Source organism: Hemiscyllium ocellatum, chromosome 10, assembly GCF_020745735.1.
Source record: "Hemiscyllium ocellatum isolate sHemOce1 chromosome 10, sHemOce1.pat.X.cur, whole genome shotgun sequence".
NCBI classification, from domain to species: Eukaryota; Metazoa; Chordata; class Chondrichthyes; order Orectolobiformes; family Hemiscylliidae; genus Hemiscyllium; species Hemiscyllium ocellatum.
The window spans coordinates 99,365,923-99,387,149 of NC_083410.1; the positions used below are offsets into that span (position 1 = coordinate 99,365,923).

General features: G+C 38.9%; 1 protein-coding gene across 1 annotated transcript in view; it reads left to right on the forward strand.

Annotated features, from left to right (window-relative positions):
* Positions 1–21,227, forward strand: part of kiz (kizuna centrosomal protein) — a 187,200-nt gene that overhangs the window by 85,492 nt on the left and 80,481 nt on the right. The window contains exon 6 of the mRNA XM_060831067.1: positions 3,575–3,941. Coding sequence (XP_060687050.1) covers positions 3,575–3,941 — 367 coding nt within the window. The remainder of the gene's footprint in view (positions 1–3,574; positions 3,942–21,227) is intronic.

The window sequence follows — 21,227 nt, forward strand, 5'->3', positions numbered from 1 at the left end:
CTAGCTAAACAAAAATATATCAATAACCAATGTACTAAATTGATGTCAACTCAGTGATGTTTAAAAGGATGGTAAGGAATACTCTGGGCAGTCAGGTTAGAGTATGCAACAGTTTTGGAGATTGGAGAAATAAAGTAATATTGTGAATCATTCTGGCCTCTGCCAATGCCAGGAATAGCTGGTGGGACATTTGGAAAAGTGTGGGATATTGGAGTGCAAGTTCAGTGGGTTTTTGGAAGCATAAAGAGTTTTTGGAAGTTGCAGTGGATATAAAATCATTGAAATTTGAAGAGCTGTTTGTTGGATGGGGATTTTCCAAGATCAGATAAATGTGATAAATATTTGTATTATTATCATTTTGGTATTTAAAGTAGGAGCAGATGAATCTTGTTTTCAGTTCTGTAAAGGTAACTTTTTTTTAAAAGTCAGAAAGTCATGTGGAACAGTGATCCCCAAATGCATCACTTCCAAAAGGTCCTGTGATTCACTTAAGTGCCTAGCAAGGTACCTGTGTTGATAATTGATGCAATGTTATACTACTAAGTTTCAGACAGAATAGGAAAGTAAACTGGGGCAGCTACTTAGTTTCTGTCTTTAGTTCAGAAGAATCAGGAGTTCATTTCAGGAAGAATCAAGTTTTCTCTTCCAGAGAACAGTGAACCTCACAGCCGAAAGTTTTTAGTTTATGAAATTTTCAAGCTGTGTGAGTTTTTACAGAAATTCAAGTTTTCTGTCATAACTGAAAGGAACTTTCTGCCAGCAGCATGGGAAAAAAAGTCAGTTATCTATCTCGCCAGTCCAAAAATGTCAGTTACGGTATTAAAGAATTGAGAAATTAATGTCATTTCTCTGGAATTGAATACTGTATCACTCAAAACAATTTAAAACTTTACTTAGCGTTTACTGTTTAGATCTTTTTAAACGGTGTTGTGCAAATATGTATGTGAATTATATTCTTATTCTTTTGTTGCATAAATTTGTGTTCTTGTTTTGCGGAACATTGGCAGCCTCATGTGAACATGTTGTGACTAACCACCATGGTCACAAACTGTAGCAATTTAAACTTGGGACCCGTTAAGCCAGGTTTCAGTCTGGGGTCAGACTTGTCAGCCATTGGTTGAGATTATAATACAGGTAGTGCTGCAAAGCGCAGGAGTACTAGGAGAAAGTGAGGACTGCAGATGCTGGAGATCTGAGCTTAAAAATGTGTTGCTGGAAAAGCGCAGCAGGTCAGGCAGCATCAAAGGAACAGGAGAATCGACGTTTCGAAGAAGGGCTTATGCCCGAAACGTCGATTTTCCTGTTCCTTTGATGCTGCCTGACCTGCAGGAGTACTAGGGAAGGGTGACCGATGGCTTCTGAAGATCAGAGTTCTCAATTTTGGGAACATTGTTTGACGTTGAGAAAGGAATTATTGGGAACACAGTAGTATTAGAGAGAGCTTGAGTGGCCAGTTTTTTGAGAAAGGTCAGCTGGGTAAATTAACAATGTAACCTGCCATCATTTTGTTTCCATTTTGCTTCATTTCTAACCTTGACCTTTCTGGTCTGACCCCTGAGATTTTAATACTTAGTGGTTTTGTACTATATTCAACCACTGTACGAACTTTAATCAAGAAATACAAAAGGCTTCCAGCTTGATGTTAATAAAACTACTAGTGCTTCACCATCCCTGTTTTCTAGAGAGGCTGTATTGTTCTGTTCCTAGCTGTGTCCTTGCAACCAGGTTTCAGGTTTTTTTTGAGTATTTTAATACAAATCCGAAAAATACATGAGAAAGTAAAGTCAATGCCCTGATTTTGATTGACAAAGTGGAAAATTTTCATCTGGGGACATTTGGAGAGCCAAAGAAGATAGTTGAGCATGGTGGTGGCAGAACAATGAGGAGGCTAATAGGAGGAGGGTTGAGAAAGAGAAAGCTAGCAACAGCATCATGGGGAAAGACCGTGTAGGAGATTGAGAGGTCACCTTACAGAGAATTATACAATCATGGTGGAAGTTTGCTTTTCACACTGGAAGCCTGTGACCAGTGGTGTGCCACAAGGGTCAGTGCTGGGTCCACTGCTTTTCATCATTTATATAAATGATTTAGATGTGAACATAGGAAGTACAGTTAGTAAGTTTGCAGATTACATCTAAATTGAATGTGTAGTGGACAGCGAAGAAGGTTACCTCAGAGTACAACGGGATCTTGATTAGATGGGCCAATGGGCTGAAGAGTGGCAGATGCAGTTTAATTCAGATAAATGCAAGGTGCTGCATTTTGGAAAAGCAAATCAGAGCAGGATTTGTACCCTTAATGGTAAGGTCCTAGGGAGTGTTGCTGAACAAAGAGACGTTGGAGTGTAGGTTCATAGTTCCTTGAAAATGGAGTGGCAGATAGATAGGATAATGAAGAAGGTGTTTGATATACTTTCCTTTATTGGTCAGAGTTTGAGTGTAGGAGTTGGGAGGTCATGTTGTGGTTGTACAGGACATTGGTTAGGCCACTTTTGGAATATTGTGTGCAGTTCTGGTCTCCTTCCTCTTGGAAGGATGTTGTGAAACTTGAAAGGGTTCAGAAAAGATTTATAAGGAATTTGTCAAAATTGGAGGATGAGCTATAGGGAAAGGCTGAATAGGCTGGAGCTGTTTTCTCTGGAGCATCGGAAGCTGAGGGATGACCTTATGGAAGTTTATAAATCCATGAGAGGCATGGATAGGATGAATAGACAAGGTCTTTTCCCTGGGGTGTGGGAGTCCAGAATGAGAGGGCATAAGTTTAGGGTGAGAGGGGAAAGATATAAAGGGAACAACCTTTTCACACAGAGGGTGGTGCATGTATGGAATGAGCTGCCAGAGGAAGTGGTGGAGGCTGGTACAATTGCAACATTTAAAAGGCATCTGGATGGTTATATGAATAGGAAGGGTTTGGAGGAATTTGGGCCAAGTGCTGGCAAATGGGACTAGGTTAGGTTAGGATATCTTCGGCATGGACGAATTGGGCGGAAGGGTCTGTTTCCCTGCTGTACTTCTGTATGACTCTATGATTCTATGAGGGATATAGATAGGGTTAATCATAGGTGTCTTTTCCTTCAGTTGGTGGATTTCAAGACAAGGGGGCATATTTTTAAGATGAGAGGAGAGAGACTTAAAAAAAGGGGGGCAATTTGTTTTCCATAGAGGTTGGAATGAACTTCCTGAAGAAGTGGTTGATGCAGGCACAATTGCAATGTTTAAAAGACGTTTCAATAAAAATAGGAAAGGCTTGGAGGGATATGGGGCAGGAGCAGGCAGGTGGGACTAGTTTAGTTTTGGGTTATGTTCAACAGGAACTGGTTGGAACTAAAGGTCTGTTCCTGTGCTGTTTGACTCTATGACCCTAAATAGAGTGAGAGGCAAGGAGGGTTTGGCACTCATTCAATTGCAAAGGGAGCCTCAGGTTCATTACTTTGTCTGTTTTTACATGGGTCTTAGGAGGGTAGATAACCTGTCTCCTTTAAGATGCAAAACAAAACTTGACAGTCAATTTGAAGTGACAGTAACATTTGATTAGAAGTGATTAGTTAATGGTAAATTATATTTTCCTTCTTTAGTGAGTTCCCTGAATCAAAAGAAAGACGCAGAGGAGGCTCTGAGGCCAAGCCAGGATGTGCAGAAACTGGCTGATGAAATGTGTGATTCAGAAAGTGACCTTAGCATTTCTATTAATGATGAAGAATTGAAGTTGAAGGAATCTTTTGAAAACCCGTGTAATCATATTCTACTTCGTAAGACAACTACAAATGATGATCTGGCAAGGAGCAATGAGTCAGTTTCTGCCAAAGATAAAAGCTTTACTATTTTCAAAGAAGAAAATGTACCTTTGCTAAATCAGCCAGATGAAAAAGACCATGGTGGATCTGCGGAAGGTGACCTTCATGGAGAACTACATGAGTACACAACTGGAACTCACCAGAACGAGTAAGTATTGCTAGTCTTTGATTTAAGAAATTACATTTGTAGGTAATTGATTTTAAAACTGTAATCTGTACTCTAAATAATGCTGATTTCATATTGTAATTATATGAATAAGAAGGTGAGAATTGATTTTACTTATGGAACAAACAACAGTGAAGACCTGCTGGATTGACTAGTCTGTTCCCATGCTATAATATTTTCTGATTCAATGTAAAGTTTGAAGAGAAGGTAAAGTTGACCTGAAGTGGAGTATTGCGATATAGTATAGTCAAATATCAATTTTAGATTAAGTGAACAAAAATTGGCTACCAGTGTCTGCTGTTGAAATTGTTACATTGGGTTTGCTATCACTTTCGTTAGGCTGTGGGGTAAAAGTGACTTTCTTACTGAAACTTTGCAACAAATTTTCTGAGTATTCCTGTACTCTGGCAATCAGCAGAATCAATTTCTGTCAAACATTTGTAATGGTAAATAGCTGCTTTATTATTTTGCCAAATATGTAAATATTGAAACAGGGAATCTAATCTCTAATCTAATCTAAAAAGTAATTGAACAATAAATTGGCAATCTCACCTAGAGAGGTCACAAGGCAGTTTGGTGTGGGAAGAAGTCTCTTCTTGTTAAAATTCTTTCTTTTGAGCTTTATTTTCTAATGTTTTTCTCATTTGGGGGGAGAGAGAGATAGACGCTTTCAGTTTGCTGGCTCCAGAAAGTTGTCACTTCTACCTTAATATTTTTACTATTTAACATTCTGCAACTCAGCAGGTTAGAGGGCTGTCATTAGGCAAACTTCCTTAACTCAAAAGATTCTCGATGCCACTCAGTTCTAAATTTTTCCTTCACCATTTCACAAAGCAACATTGTATTGCACAGCTCAAAAATAAGCAGTGCTAGTTTTTCAAGATACAGAATTCTCCTGATATTTCTGTTTTATAACAGTCCAATTTCCATTTCACTGTATCATCTCAAAAAGAAAAATATTTGGTCTCTTAACTACCTTCATCCATAAAGAGATGAGAAACTATTTTAAGTATGTTTCAGCACCAGAGAAAAATAATACACATACAAAATGTTATGAGAAAATAACATTCGTTCACTCTTATTCCTTACGCAGGACTTTAAAAATTTCTTGGCATTTTCTTATCCCAAATGCTTAAATTATATCAGAACAATCACATTTTTAATAATGATGTCTGCCAATGCATTATCTTTTCCAGCAATGTGAACAATTTGAGCATTCATTGCTTGTTCCAATGGAGCTTATTGAGTCTGTCTTGTATTTTGAGTCTTAAATTTGTTTTTCCAAAAGCTAGCAGATTATGGGCAGTGTAGGTTAGTGTTTCTTTGCAACCCTGGAGGACATCGACTTCAAAATGTTGAAGAGCCAATAATAATCCCAAAGTCTCCTTTCCTCTGTAAAATACTTCTTCTGATAGAAGTTCAGTTTCTTAGAAAAGTACCCAACTGGCTTCTGTAATCCCAATGTATCATCTTGCATCAAGACTGCACCTACCTTAAAGTCACTGGCAAGAATTGCCACTTGAAAGGGTTTCTTAAAGTCAAGTTGACTAACATGAACAATTAATTGGATTGCCTTCAGTTTCTTCACACTTTGCTGTCCATGCCATCGATCCTTGGCACTCAGCTGACCATTAGACCTTTGTCTGTTTTTGTAATAAATCTGTTTTAAAGAATCAGCTGTTGTGCTGACATTAGACACAAATTTCCAAAATAACTTTTGTATTCCCAAAAATCTAATGATTTCCTATTTAGTTTTGCGAACAGAAGTTATAGACTCATTGAGTCATACAGCATGGAAACAGTCCCTTCTGTTAAACTCATTTGCATCGACCAGACATCCCAGTCTGACCTAGTCCCATTTGCCAGCATTTGGTCCATATTCCTTTAAACCCTTCCTCTTCATGTAACCATCCAAATGCCTTTGAAATGTTGTACTTGTACTCCTCTCCATACTTGCTCTGTCAGCTCGTTCTGTACATGTACCACCCTCTGCGTGAAAATGTTAGCTCTCAGGTCTTTTTCAAACTTTTTCCCTCTCACCTTAAACCTATGCTCTTTAATTTTAGACTGTTCCCACCCCTAGGAGAAAGATGTTTTTTATTTGCCCTTTCTCTGCAATATATCCTAGGTAAGTTACCCTAGCTTTTACAAATTAATTCTTGGCAAGATTTATTACTAAGCAAGCTACCTGTAATTGCTTAAACATCTCCCAGATACATTGTATGTTCTTCCCAGACGTTACTGTGTAATAGGATGTCTAAATAAAATACAAACTTAGTCACTTTAATTCCAACTTGATTCATAACCCTTTGGAATGTGACTGGGGCAGTTTTCAACTCACATGGCGTCACTCAACATTTGATATAACCCGTGCTGTACAAAGGTGAAATATCTTTTTGATGTTAATTGTATTTGCAAGTACCCCTCAGTAGATCAATCTCAGAAAGAAATGGAGCGCTGCCAAACCTGAAAAATTGTTATGAAAGAGGTAGAGAGTAAGAAGTAAAAGAAACATAACTGATTTACTTGTAGATGCATATTGCTGGGTAGTGCTTGTGAATGAGCTAACATGTTTAATTGGCATATTAATTAGCTGATTCTTCCAAATCCTCTAACTGAAGAATTGGTTATAAATATATTTTCATTATTGCATTGACATCTCCATAATCGATGTAGAATGTAGTCAACTAATCCAGTTTAGGGCTAATCCCACTAGTGAGCTGCAACTGCTTCTTTTGTTTCAGTCATGCAATTTTATTGCATTTTTTGAATCACCATCTCCGCTTGAGCATGTTTTCCAAGGCTTAATCATTAAAGATATTGTTTAATTGGGTCTTATTTTCCTACATCCCCATTATGCCTGGCTAACACAATGCATCTCTACAGATTTCCTTGAATTTCTTATGTAATCTTGCGAGATTTGTTTGCTGTCTTCCCTCTTGATAAGCAAATATGTCACCTAACTGTCCTAGTATTTCAGTCTTGGCTAGTTGATTTGGAGGAAATTTAGTTCTTGAGCTATCAGCTTCTTCTTCTACCTCACTCTTACTGTCCCCGTCATCTTTCATTGTTCTTACTGTCTGACACATTTGTTTAATCTCAGCTTCCTCCCTACAATGGTATGGCTTTAACACGTTTATGTGATGTAACTAGTTTTTCTTCCTGTGATCAGGAGTATCTACCAGAGAAGTGACCTTCCCAATCCCTGTATGTATTTTATGTGGCTCACTGAATTTCATTTTCCAGAGTTCATCTTGTAAGGATATACTATTCCAACTTCCATTTCAATTTACAGTTCCAAAAACAGAAACATACATGATATCTTACATATACTCACCTTACAGAGCAGACTGACAGATCCACTACTAAGATGCTGGGCCATCATCTGAAAATTCTAATAAAAGAGGAAAAGAGTGAGGATTAGAAGAAGCATAACTGATTAACCTGTAGGTGCTTATTTCTGGGTAGTGCATATGAATGAATTAGCCTGTTTAATTGGTATATTAATTAGTTGATTTTTCAATATGTTCCTCAGTCTGGCAAGTCTTCTTTTAATGTTTTTTTTAAATAAAAATGACATATTGAAAAGTATATATAAACATTGATAAAGATGTAAGAATACAGTCCCATCCTTGCATGATGTTCACAGACACACATTTCAACATAAGTCATTAGAAAGTGATTCAGAACATAAACCGTGACATTTTTAAAGTTCTTCCTTGCCTCTTCCAAATTGTCTTGATTAAATCCTACTGACAATAATATCAACTAATTGAGCAGTAGAGCAAAGATCAATACTAAACCCTAGTGGTATGAATGTATTCTAGGTTGAATTACTCATATTGGCAAAAGTGATAGTGCAGTCTTTTGTAAGTGTGAAATAACTTGGAGTTCTGATACAGTGCAAAGTTGATACAGTGCAAAGTATATCTGTTCTGCAGCAGAAAGCTGTGATAATTATTTGTATGAGTGAGGTCAGTTGGATACAGGTTATGGTCAGTTCCAGAAAGGAACTTCTAATTCCCAGCTGTGAATTTCCCTACATAGAGTGCTCCCATTTTTACATCACTTGCAAAGACATTTATAATGAGAACTTTAATGGTTTACTTCATTAGTGAAGAATGAATCAAAACTGTTAAACCTTACCCTGTTTTATCTGAGCATATTTTATGGGAAAGCAGCAAATATTCTGCCTTTCTGCCCCTAAATTGAGGGGAGATGCACAGGCTAGTTTTCCAACTAATCCAGGATATTATGCTTTGATCAGAATTTGGAATGACTTGGAGGTGCAGGTGTTGGACTGGGGTGTGCAAAGTTAAAAATCACATAACACCAGGTTATAGTGCTTCCAAATAAACCTGTTGCACTATAACCTGGTGTTGTGATTTTTAACTTTAACAGAATTTGGAAGCACACATTAATCTGCAAGCTGACATGAGTTCTACTTTGGGCCTTTATGGAAGGACTCAATATTGTATTCCCACAAAACTCATTTGTTAGGACCGTAATTTGCATTCCCCTAGTTTGTACAGTAAACAGAAATATGAGCTTTATCTTATGAGGAAAATTTTCTAATAGCAAATTTCTTGAAATTTCCTTGCTGTCCCCACTTATTGCCAAAAGTTGCTTCGTCTGACTTCCCTCTTCTGATTCCACATTTTGAGTTAATTTATTATAACTGAACAGTAGTACCTTAAAAAGGCCAACTAACTTATAGCTGCTTCCTTTGAAATATTGTTTATTTGAATGCCAAAAAATCATGTGCTCTATAATGACATTGCAAACATATAAACGTATGAACAGGCAGATAAGTTAGAAACAGCCATTCAAGCCTGTTTCATCCTTCAATAAAATCAAAGCTGATCACTTTGTGTTTTAAATTCCAATTCCCAAATGATGACAAATCCAATGACCTCCAGATTTGAGTTAAATGAATGGTTCACATTTAATTTTTCCTCATGTGTTTGTCTAGACAATTTTAAATTATTTAAGTTGAGTTGGTAATAATTTAACTGCTCCATCACATATATAATTACAGACTCCACTGTAATTCTATTTAACTATGCCAATTCATTGTGATATATTAACCAAGGAAATATTGCAAATTGGTTAGTTTCACAAAAGATATGGAGAGTTAATGTCAAAATGTTTGTCAATTAATCATGTCACTTCCAGTCTACTGTGAATGTTATGCTACATATCGTTCATTAGGCATCGATGATTGTGAAAGTAAAGTTAAAACAGCCCTAATGTTCTCGTTTTCCTCACAATTACTTGCTTCAAGCTGCTTCATTGTAGTCTGTCAAATGGTTCTGTCGGGTTTCAGACCCTAGTGCACCATGGCAACAGAATCTAAATATATCACTTGAAAGGTTCAATCTCCAGCATGTTTTTTGTGTAACTGAGCCAGAGTTAGGCTTGATGCCAAGGACCAGAAATAATTTGATGACAATCCAACAATTAAACTAAATCTGAGAGATAGAGACAGACCAGGGGTGTAGTTCTAGCTCCATTTGAGTGACGAACAATACTACAGGCTTGATGCACACAGCACATTCAGTTTGTTAAAGGTCTCTTTGAAGAGCACTGACAAATAAAGAGTATAGAAGAGAGATGACTGTTTTGAGCCTCATGGTAAAGGAAGAAAGAACAAGCTTTTGCCCAAGCTTCTTCAGCAGCATTGAAGAGGACTTAGCACAGATGGATTGTCTACGGCAGAATGTAACAGATATAATTCAAGCTGTCAGCTTAATCAGGATGTTACCAGGAAGCAACCTGATGAAGAGAAGGATCCCTTGTTTCCTGACCTCTAACCCTCAGCCCATTACAGATTGTCATAAATTCTGTTTTTTTCTTTATATTGGTTTCTCTTTTTACTTGCTCTTGTTACCATTCTGTTTTCATGCTGCTGTTTCATTTGTTACACACAATTGCCTCCAGTGTGGACCACCCAGATTTTACCACTGTGGGGGAAGGATATGCTTTTAAACATGAATGAGTGAAGAAGTCTAGGATATTTTACGATGATCTAACATACTAAATATTTAAAAAAGAATGCATTAAAATTTGCTAGAACACCGTCTTTTTTTTAAAATCCAGAAATGGACCTTTTATTACAATGCATTTTAAAATGAATGACACTGTCGTATTAAAGTAACAGTGGTCAAGTATTGTGTTTAGAGATGATAGTCATAAAGCATACTACTTAATAAAAATTTTAGTGCTGTAATTTATACTAATTACTTTGAAATACTGAAATAGAGAAGTTTTGAATATTGTTGATTTATATCACAGGTAGTTACATTTTTAAGGAAAGCTCTGTAAAAACAAATGTGACTTCAGTACTTATAAATTACAAAACGAGTCTTTCATATTTGGCAAATGGACAAACAATAAAAATTACTCGTGTAAGTATCCTGACCATTGTAACTGTAGTTTGCTAGACTGAGTATTACTTTCAATCAAAGTAGAACATAATTTGGATTCTTATATATGTAGATGCATATTTGTGAGGTGCCTTATTGCCAGGGTGAAAACGATTTTTTTATATAAGTGCCATCCTCTTACTTTTACCACAGACAGTCATTATTCAGGGGCATGTGCAAATTTAAAAACTTTTATCAATATGGACTAGCCCCCTGTCCTCAGTGATTTCCCCAGGAGGAAGAGCATTTAACAGTAGGTGGCAATGAGAAACAATTAAGGAGGATTCTAGGAGAAGGTGACTCACTTACTGTGACTGAGAAAGCGATCATGGAGACTCTTTGTCAAAGAACCAACGACATAGGGAGGGATAGTCTGGTGGACTTGCAGGATCTGTTTCAGGAATTAGGGCATAGGTTGAAACGCAGGACCTCAAGAATAGTTATCTCAGAAATACTACTTGAGCCATGAATGTCCCCACTTAGGCAATGGCAGATCAGGAAGGTAAATGCATAGCTTGAGGTATGGCACTGAAGGGAGAAGTTTAGATTTTTGGGATATTGGGATCACTTTTGGGAAGGAAAAAAAGTTATCCAGAAGAGATGGGCTTCACCTGAGCAGAAATGGAACTGATCTTCTGGGTGACAGAGAATTAATACAGTTAAGGTGGATTCAAAGTTTTAAGGCAGTGGGATGGCTTGACTAATGGGCCCGGTATTGAAAATACCAGCTAGAGGGAAAATGTGAGAAGATGGGGAATGGGGAAAAAGAAGTGAGGGAAGGTTTGATTGCTGGCAATGAACAACAAAATTGTAACCTTCAGATGTGTAAGAAAGAAAATGGCAGGGTTAAATTGTACATATGTAAATGTATGGGATATTGTGAACAAAATTGGGAACTAGAAGCAGAAATTGCTTTGGCGAGATGTATGATAGCATATTATTGATAGAAACATGGCTCAAGCTAGGAAGAGGACTGGACACTTAATATTCCAAGTTATGCAGCTTTTGGTAGAAACAAGGGTAGGTTAATAAAAGGAGGTGGTGTAGCAGTCTTCATCAAAGATGAAGTTCTCTTGAATGAGATGCAGTTCCCGAATTAATACTTATATGGTTGGATGAAAAATAGGAAGGGAATGGTGACCTTGTTAGGGTTTTTCCTACAGACCTCCAAATAGTGGGGAGGAAGTAGAAGAGATCATTTGTAGGTAGATTATGGAAATCTGGTTGTGGCAGTTGGTAATTTCAATTATCCTTTGGTACATTGGGGGAAAAAAAAGTAGAGTGAGAGTATAGAAGCAGAGAAATGCAATGTGTGTAGGAGAACATTCTGGAACAAAATATTTTCTGCCAGAGGGGAACTGTGCTGTATCTGGTCCTCGGAAATGAGGCAAGTCAAGTGGGGAATCTCAGAGTTGGGGAGAGGTAAAGGAGCAAGTTGCGGAGCCATTGGCAGAAATTTTCCAGGCCCTTCTGAGTACAGAATTAGTCTTGCGGGAACTGGAGGATTGCAAGGGTGACATTGTTGTTTGAGAAAGGGGCAAAGAAGAACCCAGAAGACTATAGGCCTTCAGCTTGATATCAACAGTGGGAAAACTGATGGAGGCTATAATGTGAGATACAGTTAATATACAATTAGAGAAAAATAAGTTAATATTTGACAGTCACCATGGCTTTGTCAAGAGCATTTATGCCTGACAAATTTGTTTGAGTTCTTTGATGAGGTTAGTGAATGAAGGTAGTGCTGTGGAGGTTGTATTCTTGGACTTTCAGAAAGCATTTGATGTGGTGCCACGTGGCTGGTTGGTTAGCAAATTAGAAATGTTTGGGATTGATGGGTCCGTGGTAGAATGGGTTAGAAGTTGGCTAAAGGTAGGAAACAGTAGATGGGCATTTCTCAGATTGGAGGCGACTTAGAAGTAATGTTCCTCAGGAATCAGTGTTGGGACCTCTTTGCTTCTTTTGATTTTGATAAACAAATTTGAGATGGGTGTTGAGGGAAAAATCTCTAAATTTACAGATGATTCTAAGCGAGGGAGAATAGTGAATTTTGAGGATGATGCTGAGCGACCTCAGATGGACATTGACAAGTTGGCCAAATGGGGAAACATCTGATTGATGACTTTCAATGTAGACAAATGTAAAGGGTAATGCATTTTAGTATAAGAAACATTGAGAGACAGTACTGGCTGTAAAGTACAACTTTGAGGAGAGTACCAAAGCAGAGGGACCTTGGGCATCACATGCACAGTTCTCTGAAGGTGGCCAAGCAAGTTGAAACAGTTTTAAGAAGGCTTGTTGGATCCTTTGGTTTGTAAATAGAGGTGTAGAATACAAGAAACATGGCGAGACAGTACATGCTCAATGGAACATCTTTGAGGGGAGTTCATAAGAAATATTAGTTGCTGTTCCAATCTGTTGGCATCTTCCAAGCATCTCAGGAATTTTGGAAGATTGAAACCAAAATATCCACTTCTCTACAGCTACCTATTTTTAATATCCCAAGGTGCCATGAAATCCAGGGGACTTGTCAGCCTTTCGTCTCATTAGTTTGCCCAGTACTTTTTCTTCAGTGATTTTGATTGTTTTAGTTTCCTGTATTTCCACTATTCTTGAAATGTTTTTGTCTTCTATTGGACTAATGCTTACTTTAATGACTATTTGATTGCTTTTTCTTGTAAAAAACTTTTACTGTCTGTTTTTATATTTCCTGCTTGTTTTCTCTCGTACTCCAATTTGTCCTTTTTTAACTCACAGTTTTCTGGTTTCTAAAATTTTTCCAATTTTCTAAGTGACTACTAGCCTTTGCAGCATTATGTCTCTTTCTTTCAATTGATAACATTTTTAACTTACATAGTTAGCGACATGAAATCATTTGAATTTTATTTTAATTTTAATATAATCTTTATTGTGGATTATAATAGACAGCATAGTGCACTATGGGCAAGAGTTGGAGCCTGATGCACAGCATTGTTTGTTACACAAAGTTGGTGCTTTGAAACAAAACATTACGGAGAAGCAGCAATGTGGATGATGGAGTGGATATAAAAACTAACGAAAAGCTATAGAGAAAAGCTGAAAGAGAGGAGCCTGGAAGACCAAGGAAGCAGGCAAAGAAGCCAGATAGCACGTTGAAGGGCGCAGCTCTGTTTCTAGGGGTGAAAATGAGAACTGTAGGCAGAAAAGCTTGCAGTAGGGAGGAAACTCATGAGAAGAGCAGTTGCAGCATTTAGAGTCATAGAGATGTACAGTACGGAAACCAGATCCTACGATCCAACTCACCCATGCCAACCAGATATCCTAAATTAATCGAGTCCCATTTGCCAGCACTTGGCCTATACCCCTCTAAACCCATCCTATTCATATACCCATCCAGATGCCTTTCAAATGTTATAATTGAATCAGTCTCCACCACTTCCTCTGGCAGCTCACTCTATACATGCACCACCCTCTGCATGAAGAAGAGGTCCCTTTCAAATTTTCCCCTCTCACCTTAAACCTATGCCGTCTAGTTCTGGATGCCCCACCCCAGGGAAAAGACCTTATCTATTTATCCTATCCATGCCTCATGATTTTATAAACCTCTGTAAGGTCACCCCTTAGCCTCTGACACTCCACTGAAAACAGCTCCAGCCTATTCAGCCTTTCCCTGTAGCTCAAGTCCTTCCACCCTGGCAACATCCTTGTAAATCTTTTCTGAACCCTTGCAAGTTTCGCAACATCCTTCGGATAGAATTGACACACTATGCCAAAAGTGGCCTAACCAATGTCCTGTACAGCCACAATATGTCCTCCCAACCCCTATATTCAATGCTCTGACCAATAAAGGAAAGCATACCAAACACCATCTTTACTACTCTTTCTACCTGCAACTTTACTTCCAAGGGACTATGAACCTGCACTCCAAGGTCTGTCTGTTCAGCAACACACCCCAGGACCTTACCATAAAGTGTATAAGTCCTGCCCTGATTTGCTTTTCCAAAATGAAGCACCTCAAATTTATCTAAATTAAATTCTATCTGCCACTCCTCAGCCCATTGGTCCATCTAATTAAAATCCCATTGTACTCTGAGGTAATCTTTTTTGCTGTCCACTACACCTCTAATTTTGGATTCTTCTGCAAACTTACAGTCCTATGTTCACATCCAGTTCATTTATATTAATGACGAAAAGCAGTGGGCCCAGCACTGATCCTTGTGGCACATCACTGGTCACAGGCCTGGAGTCTGAAAAGCAACCTTCCACCACCACCCTCTGTCCTCTACCTTCAAGCCAGTTCTGTATCCAAATGGCAAGTTTTCCCTGTATTCCATGGGATCTAACCTTGCTAACCACTCTACCATGAGGAAACTTGTCGACTGCCTTACTGAAGTCCATATAGATCACGTCCAAAGCTCTGCCCTCATCAATCCTCTTTGTTACTTCTTCAAAAAAACTCAGTGAAGTTCATGAGACATGGTTTCTCATGCACAAAGCCATGCTGACTATCCCTAACCAGTTCTTGCCTTTCCAAATACGTGTAAGTTCTGTCCTTCAGGATTCCCTCCGACAACTTGCCCACAACCGATGTCAGGCTCACCAGTCTGTAGTTCCTTGGCTTTTCCTTATCACCTTTCTTAGATAGTGGCACCATGTTAGTCACCCTTCAGGCTTCCAGCACCTCACCTGTGCTTATCGATGATACAAATAGCTCAGCAAGGGCCCAGCAATCACTTCCCTAGCTTTCCACAGCATTCTATGGTATACCTGATCAGGTCCTGGGGATAGCCAGCACCTCCTGCTGTGTAATTTGGACATTTTTAAAGATGTCACCATCTGTTTCTGCACATTCTATATCTACCATGTTCTTCTCTACAGTAAACACTGATGCAAAATACCATTTAGTATCTCCCACCATCTCCTGTAGCTCCACACACAGGCTGCCTTGCCCTTTTGTCCCTTTTGACCTTAATGTATTTAAAAATCCATTCGGATTATCTTTAACCCTTCTTGCCAAAGCTATCTCATGTCCCCTTTTTGCCCTCCTGATTTCCCTCTTAATGCCTTTATACTCTTCTAAGGATTCACTCTCTGCTGTCTCTACCTGACATATGCTTCCTTCTTTTTCTTAACCAAAACCTCAATTTCTCTCGTCATCCAGCATTCCCTAAATCTAACATCCTTTTCTTTCACCTGAACAGGAATATACTGTCTCTGGACTCTCGTTATCTCATTTTTGAAGGCATCCCATTTTCCAACTGTCTCTTTACCTACAAACATCTGCCCTCAATGAGCTTTTGAAAGTTCTTGCCTAATACTGTCAAAATTGCCCTTCCTCCAATTTAGAACATCAACTTTGAGATCCAGTCTATCCTTTTCCATCACTATTTTAAAATTAATAGAATTATGGTTGCTGGCTCCAACGTGCTCCCCACTAACACCTCAGTCCCTACCTGCCCTGCCTTATTTTCTAAGAGTAAGTCAAGAGTAGGTACATCCACATACTGAATCAGAAAATGTTCTTGTGCACACTTAACAAATTCCTTTCCATCTAAACCCTTAACACTATGGCAGCCCTAGTCTAATTTGGAAAGTTAAAATTCTCTACCATAACCACCCTATTATTCTGACAAAGGTCTCCTTACAAATTTGTTTCTCAATTTCCTGTTGACTATTAGGGGGTCAATAATATAATTCCATTAAGGTGATCATCGCTTTCTCATTTCTTAGTTCATCTGAAAAGCTTCCCTGGATGTATTCCCACAATATCATCCCGAAGTTCAGCAGTAATGCTGTCCCTAATCATAAAAGCCATGCCCCCTTCTCACTTGCCCACCCTCCTTTCTTAAAGGAGATGAGAGATAGAATTCAGAAGTTAGCACCATGATTTGTTGATCGTAAGTCAGAACACTGCATCAAAGGCAGATAGAATTGGATAAAGAAACTAAATGGGTCTGGCAGTACAATTCAGTGTGGAAGGGGAAAGCTAGTAATTGCACTTTGCGAGGTTCGAAACTACTTTTGAGGCTGCTGAATTTGGCATTTCCTTTAAGATAAAGTCTATCCATTGTAAAGTATAAAATCTTTTAAAATAATGAGCTTACAATATGAAAACATATATTGTAATATGAAAATTGAGTTTACTAGTGGAGGATATTCCTGGACCACCCCCCCTTCAAGAAGTTCATCACCCTTAGGAGGTGAATTCAACATTGTTGTGGTTCTGTTCGCCGAGCTGGGAGTTTTTGTTGCAAATGTTTCGTCCCCTTTCTAGGTGACATCTTCAGCGCTTGGGAGCCTCCTGTGAAGCGCTTCTGTGCTGTTTCCTCCGGCATTTATAGTGGTTTGAATCTGCCGCTTCCGGTTGTCAGTTGCTGTCCGCTGCAGTGGCCGGTATATAGGGTCTAGGTCGATGTGTCTGTTGATAGAATTTGTGGATGAGTGCCATGCCTCTAGGAATTCCCTGGCTGTTCTCTGTTTGGCCGGCCCTGTAATAGTGGTGTTGTCCCAATCAAATTCATGTTGTTTGTCATCTGAGTGTATGGCTACTAGGATAGCTGGTCGTGTCGTTTCATGGCTAGTTGGTGTTCATGGATGCGGGTTGTTAGCTGTCTTCCTGTTTGTTCTATGTAGTGTTTTGTGCAGTCCTTGCGTGGGATTTTGTACACTACATTGGTTTTGCTCATGCTGGGTATCGGGTCCTTTGTCCTGGTGAGTTGTTGTCTGAGAGTGGCTGTTGGTTTGTGTGCTGTTATGAGTCCTAGTGATCGCAGCAGTCTGGCTGTCAGTTCAGAAATGCTCCTGATGTATGGGAGTGTGGCCAGTCCTTTGGGTTGTGGCATGTCCTCATTTCGTTGTCTTTCCCTTAGGCATCTGTTGATGAAATTGCGTGGGTATCCATTTTTGGTGAATACCTTGTATAGGTGTTCTTCTTCCTCTTTTTGTAGTTCTGGTGTGCTGCAGTGTGTTGTGGCCCTTTTGAATTATGTCCTGATGCAACTTCATTTGTGTGTGTTGGGGTGGTTGCTTTCATAGTTCAGGACTTGGTCTGTGTGTGTGGCTTTCTGTATACCTTCGTGGTGAAGTCTAGGAATGGGAGCTGGTTGTCCTTTTCTTCCTCTCTCGTGAATCGGATTCCTGTGAGTGTGGCGTTGATGATCCAGTGTGTGTTCTCTATTTCTGTGTTTTTAATGATTACAAAGGTGTCGTCCACGTATCTGACCCAGAGTTTCGGTTGTAATTGCGTTAAAACTGCTTTTTCTAACCTTTGCATTACTGCTTCTGCTATGAATTCGGTGATCGGTGAGCCCATGGGTGTTCTGTTGATTTGTTCATATATCTGGTTGTTGATGTGAAGTGTGTTGTGAGGCACAGGTCCAATAGTTTAAGTATGCCGTCTTTGTTAATAGGTTCAGCATCCTGTTGTCTGTTATGTATGTCCAGCAGGTTGGATATTGTTTCTCTGGCTAGGGTTTTGTCAATAGAAGTGAACAGTGCCGTTACATCAAATGAGACCATGGTTTCTTCCTTGTCTATGTGTATATTTCTGATGATGTCCAAGAATTCTTGTGTTGACTGTATAGAGTGTCTGGATCCGCTGATCAGGTGTTTCAGTTTCTGTGGTAGCTCTTTAGCCAGTTTGTGTGATGGTGTCCCTGGTAGTGATACTATGGGTCTGAGTGGGATGTCTGGTTTGTGTACTTTAGGTAGTCCATAGAATCTGGGGGTGTTGTTGCTTTCCGGTTTCATTCTTTGTAGGTCAGTCCTGGTTATCTGTCCGGTTTTTTTTGTAGATTCCTCAGTGTGTTGTTTATCCGATTGGTGAGCTGTGGAGTGGGGTCAAACTCCCTCTTTTGGTAGGTGTTGGTGTCTGCAAGTAGTTGTTCTGCTTTTTGAATGTAATCTGATTTGTCCAGTATCACCGTCATTCTGCCTTTGTCTGCTGGTAGTATGATTATGGTCTTATCGTTTCTTAGTGATTTTAGTGCTTCTTTCTCCTTGGTGTTGAGGTTGTGTGTTTGTCTTTTCCTTGTTATGATACTTTGTCTCACTGTTTGTTGTGTCTCTTCTGTCAATCCATTGTTCCTGAGTGTGCATTCTAGTGCTGCTAGGAAGTCTGTTGTCTTGGCGTCCCTGTGGTTGTAGTTAAGTCCCTTGGCCAGTATTGTTCTTTCCGTGTCTGTGAGCTGTCTGTGGGAGAGGTGAATTCAACATCTGAACCAACTGATGCAATTTTAAATTAACTGTCTCACGTTTTGGCTGGAATGATCCTTTGGTCAATAAGAACCTTATCTTCTATTAGATTTTTCCGACAAAAATATTAAATCTTTTCTTCTGAAAATAGATTAAGACTACTTTCCATATGGCAGAAGATAATACGTAAAGGACACTTCCCAAAAATGGCAACTGAGGAGTAGTTTTCAAAAAAATTTATTAGATGATCCTTCTTTGGTGAAAAACTGAAACCGCTGTAATCATTATGTTATCCTATTATGATTTTGTGGTTGTGTCAACCTTTTCAAACAAACTCTTGATTGAAGTTTATAAGATTGTGAATCCTGATAGAGGTGTAGCAGGTTGTGAATGGTATGGATAGGGTGGAAAGTATGAGTTTTTTTCCCAGGGTGGAGAGATCAATTACTAGGGGGACAGGTTCAAGGTGCCAGGGAGGGTGGTTGTAAGGAGAAGCTTAAAAGAGGTGTGCAGTGCAAGTTCTTCACACAAATGATGGTGAGTACCTGGAACATGCTGCAAGAGGAAGAAGTGGTAGTAGACACAATAACAGCATTCAAGAAGCACCTGGATGAATACATGAATAGGAAGGGAATAGAGGGATATGGATATAAAGACAGTTTTAGTATGGAACGTCAAAATGTGTCAATGCAGGCTTGGAGAATCAAAGTGCCTGTTCATGTACTGTATTGTTCTTGTTCTTTAAACTTTTGACTGTCATTTATTAATTTTCTAAATTGGGTAAGTTTGGGTGATAATTTGTTACATTGTATTTCAGATTTGGTGGCATGAATCTATAAAGGACATACACAACAAAATACTTGGGCCCAGCATTCAGACTCTGTTATGATGGAAGCTATGCACTTATCACTTTTATTATTAGCACTTTAAATAATGTTTGTAAATGTTGAGAACGTTAGCCAGTAAATTTATATTTATAATATGTTCAAACAGTATCAAATCCATATTTATAATCTTTAAACATGAGTATATAGCAGTTCTTCAGATTTTTCAGCTGCTTTTCAATTAAAAAAAATTTTTTAATGTGCTTTTGCTACTAAGGGGTCAATTAGCTCAGTTGCCTGGATGGCTGGTTTACAATGTAGAGTGGTATGAACAGCATGGGTTCAATTCCTGCACAGCTATGGTTACCATGAAGGATTCTTCTTCTCAACCTCTCCCCTCACCTGGCACATGGTGACCCTCAACCTAATTCCCTACCAGTTGGCTCTGTCGAATGAGAGAGCTGCCCAATGGTTCAGTTTACTTTTACCTTTACAACTAAGTACAGAAATCTGATCATTGGCAATTGAAAGTTTCTTCATACCAAGTGGTAGTCTCATATTTTTCTGGGTACCAGTACATAAACTGGTGTGTATGTATGCCTGTCTTGACTACACATTACAATCCATCTTCTATGTTGGCTAGACTGCACAATGGGTTGCAGATGTTTTTCTCAGGCAGACATCTCACTGAGCATTGTTTATTTTCAATTCATTCATGGGATGTGGGCATTGCTGGATGTGCCAGCATTTATTGCCTATACCTAGTTACCCTGGAGAAGATGATATGCTGCTTTCTTGAACCACTGGAGTCCATTTTGGTATAGGTAGACCACCAATGCCGTTAGAGAGGAAGTTCCAGAATTTTGATCCAGTGACACTGAAGGAATGGCAATACATTTACAAGTCAAGATGGTGAATAAATTGATGGGGAACTTGTAGCTTGTGGTATCTTCACTCAGGATCATATCTTCCGGTATTTCAACATTGAGAAAGCAGCATTTCAACATGAGTTCCTTTTAGTCAGGTAAATGCAATCAAAATAAAATAATAATCACAGTCAGAAAGCCCAAGTCAGGAGTGTGATGGAATACTCCCCACTTGCCTGGATGGGTGCAACCCTAACAACACTCAAGAAGCTTGACCCCATCCAGGACAAAGCAACCCACTTGATTGACACCACATTTACAAACAATCAATCCTTCTATCACTCAGTAGCAGCAGTTTGTACTATCTACAAGATGCACTATAGAAATTCACCAAAGATCCTTAGCACCTTCCAAACCCTCTACCACTTCCATCAAGAAGGACAAGGACAGCAGGTACCTGAGAACACCACCATCTGCAAGTTCCCCTCTAAGACACTCACCACCCTGACTTGGAATGCTGCCATTGCTTCATAGTCATTGGGTCAAAATTCTGGAATTCCCTCCCTACCGGCATTGTGGGTGAACCCAAAGCAAGTGGACTGCAGCGATTCAAAAAGGCAGTTCACCACCACCTTCTCGAGGGCATATGAGTAAATTATGGTATATCATTTAGTGAATAGGCGTGCGGAATACTCTATTATCCTTTAGAAATGAGTTGATGAATATATCTTACAGGCAGTTGTGATATTGCTCATGCTACAGTTAAATAACATGTATTTTCCATCTTTGGCACCTCTACTTCATTGAAGGTTCAGTTTTTATACCTGTTAGACAAGGAAGATGATTAAAATCCATATATCTTCTCCTTTTCTTTATCCATAGTTCACTTTTACAGTAATTGCCTGTTTGATGTAAGAAATATTTCTGAGATAACTGATTAGCCTGCAAGTAACAAAGTCACAAATGACAGAATTGCAAGTGACT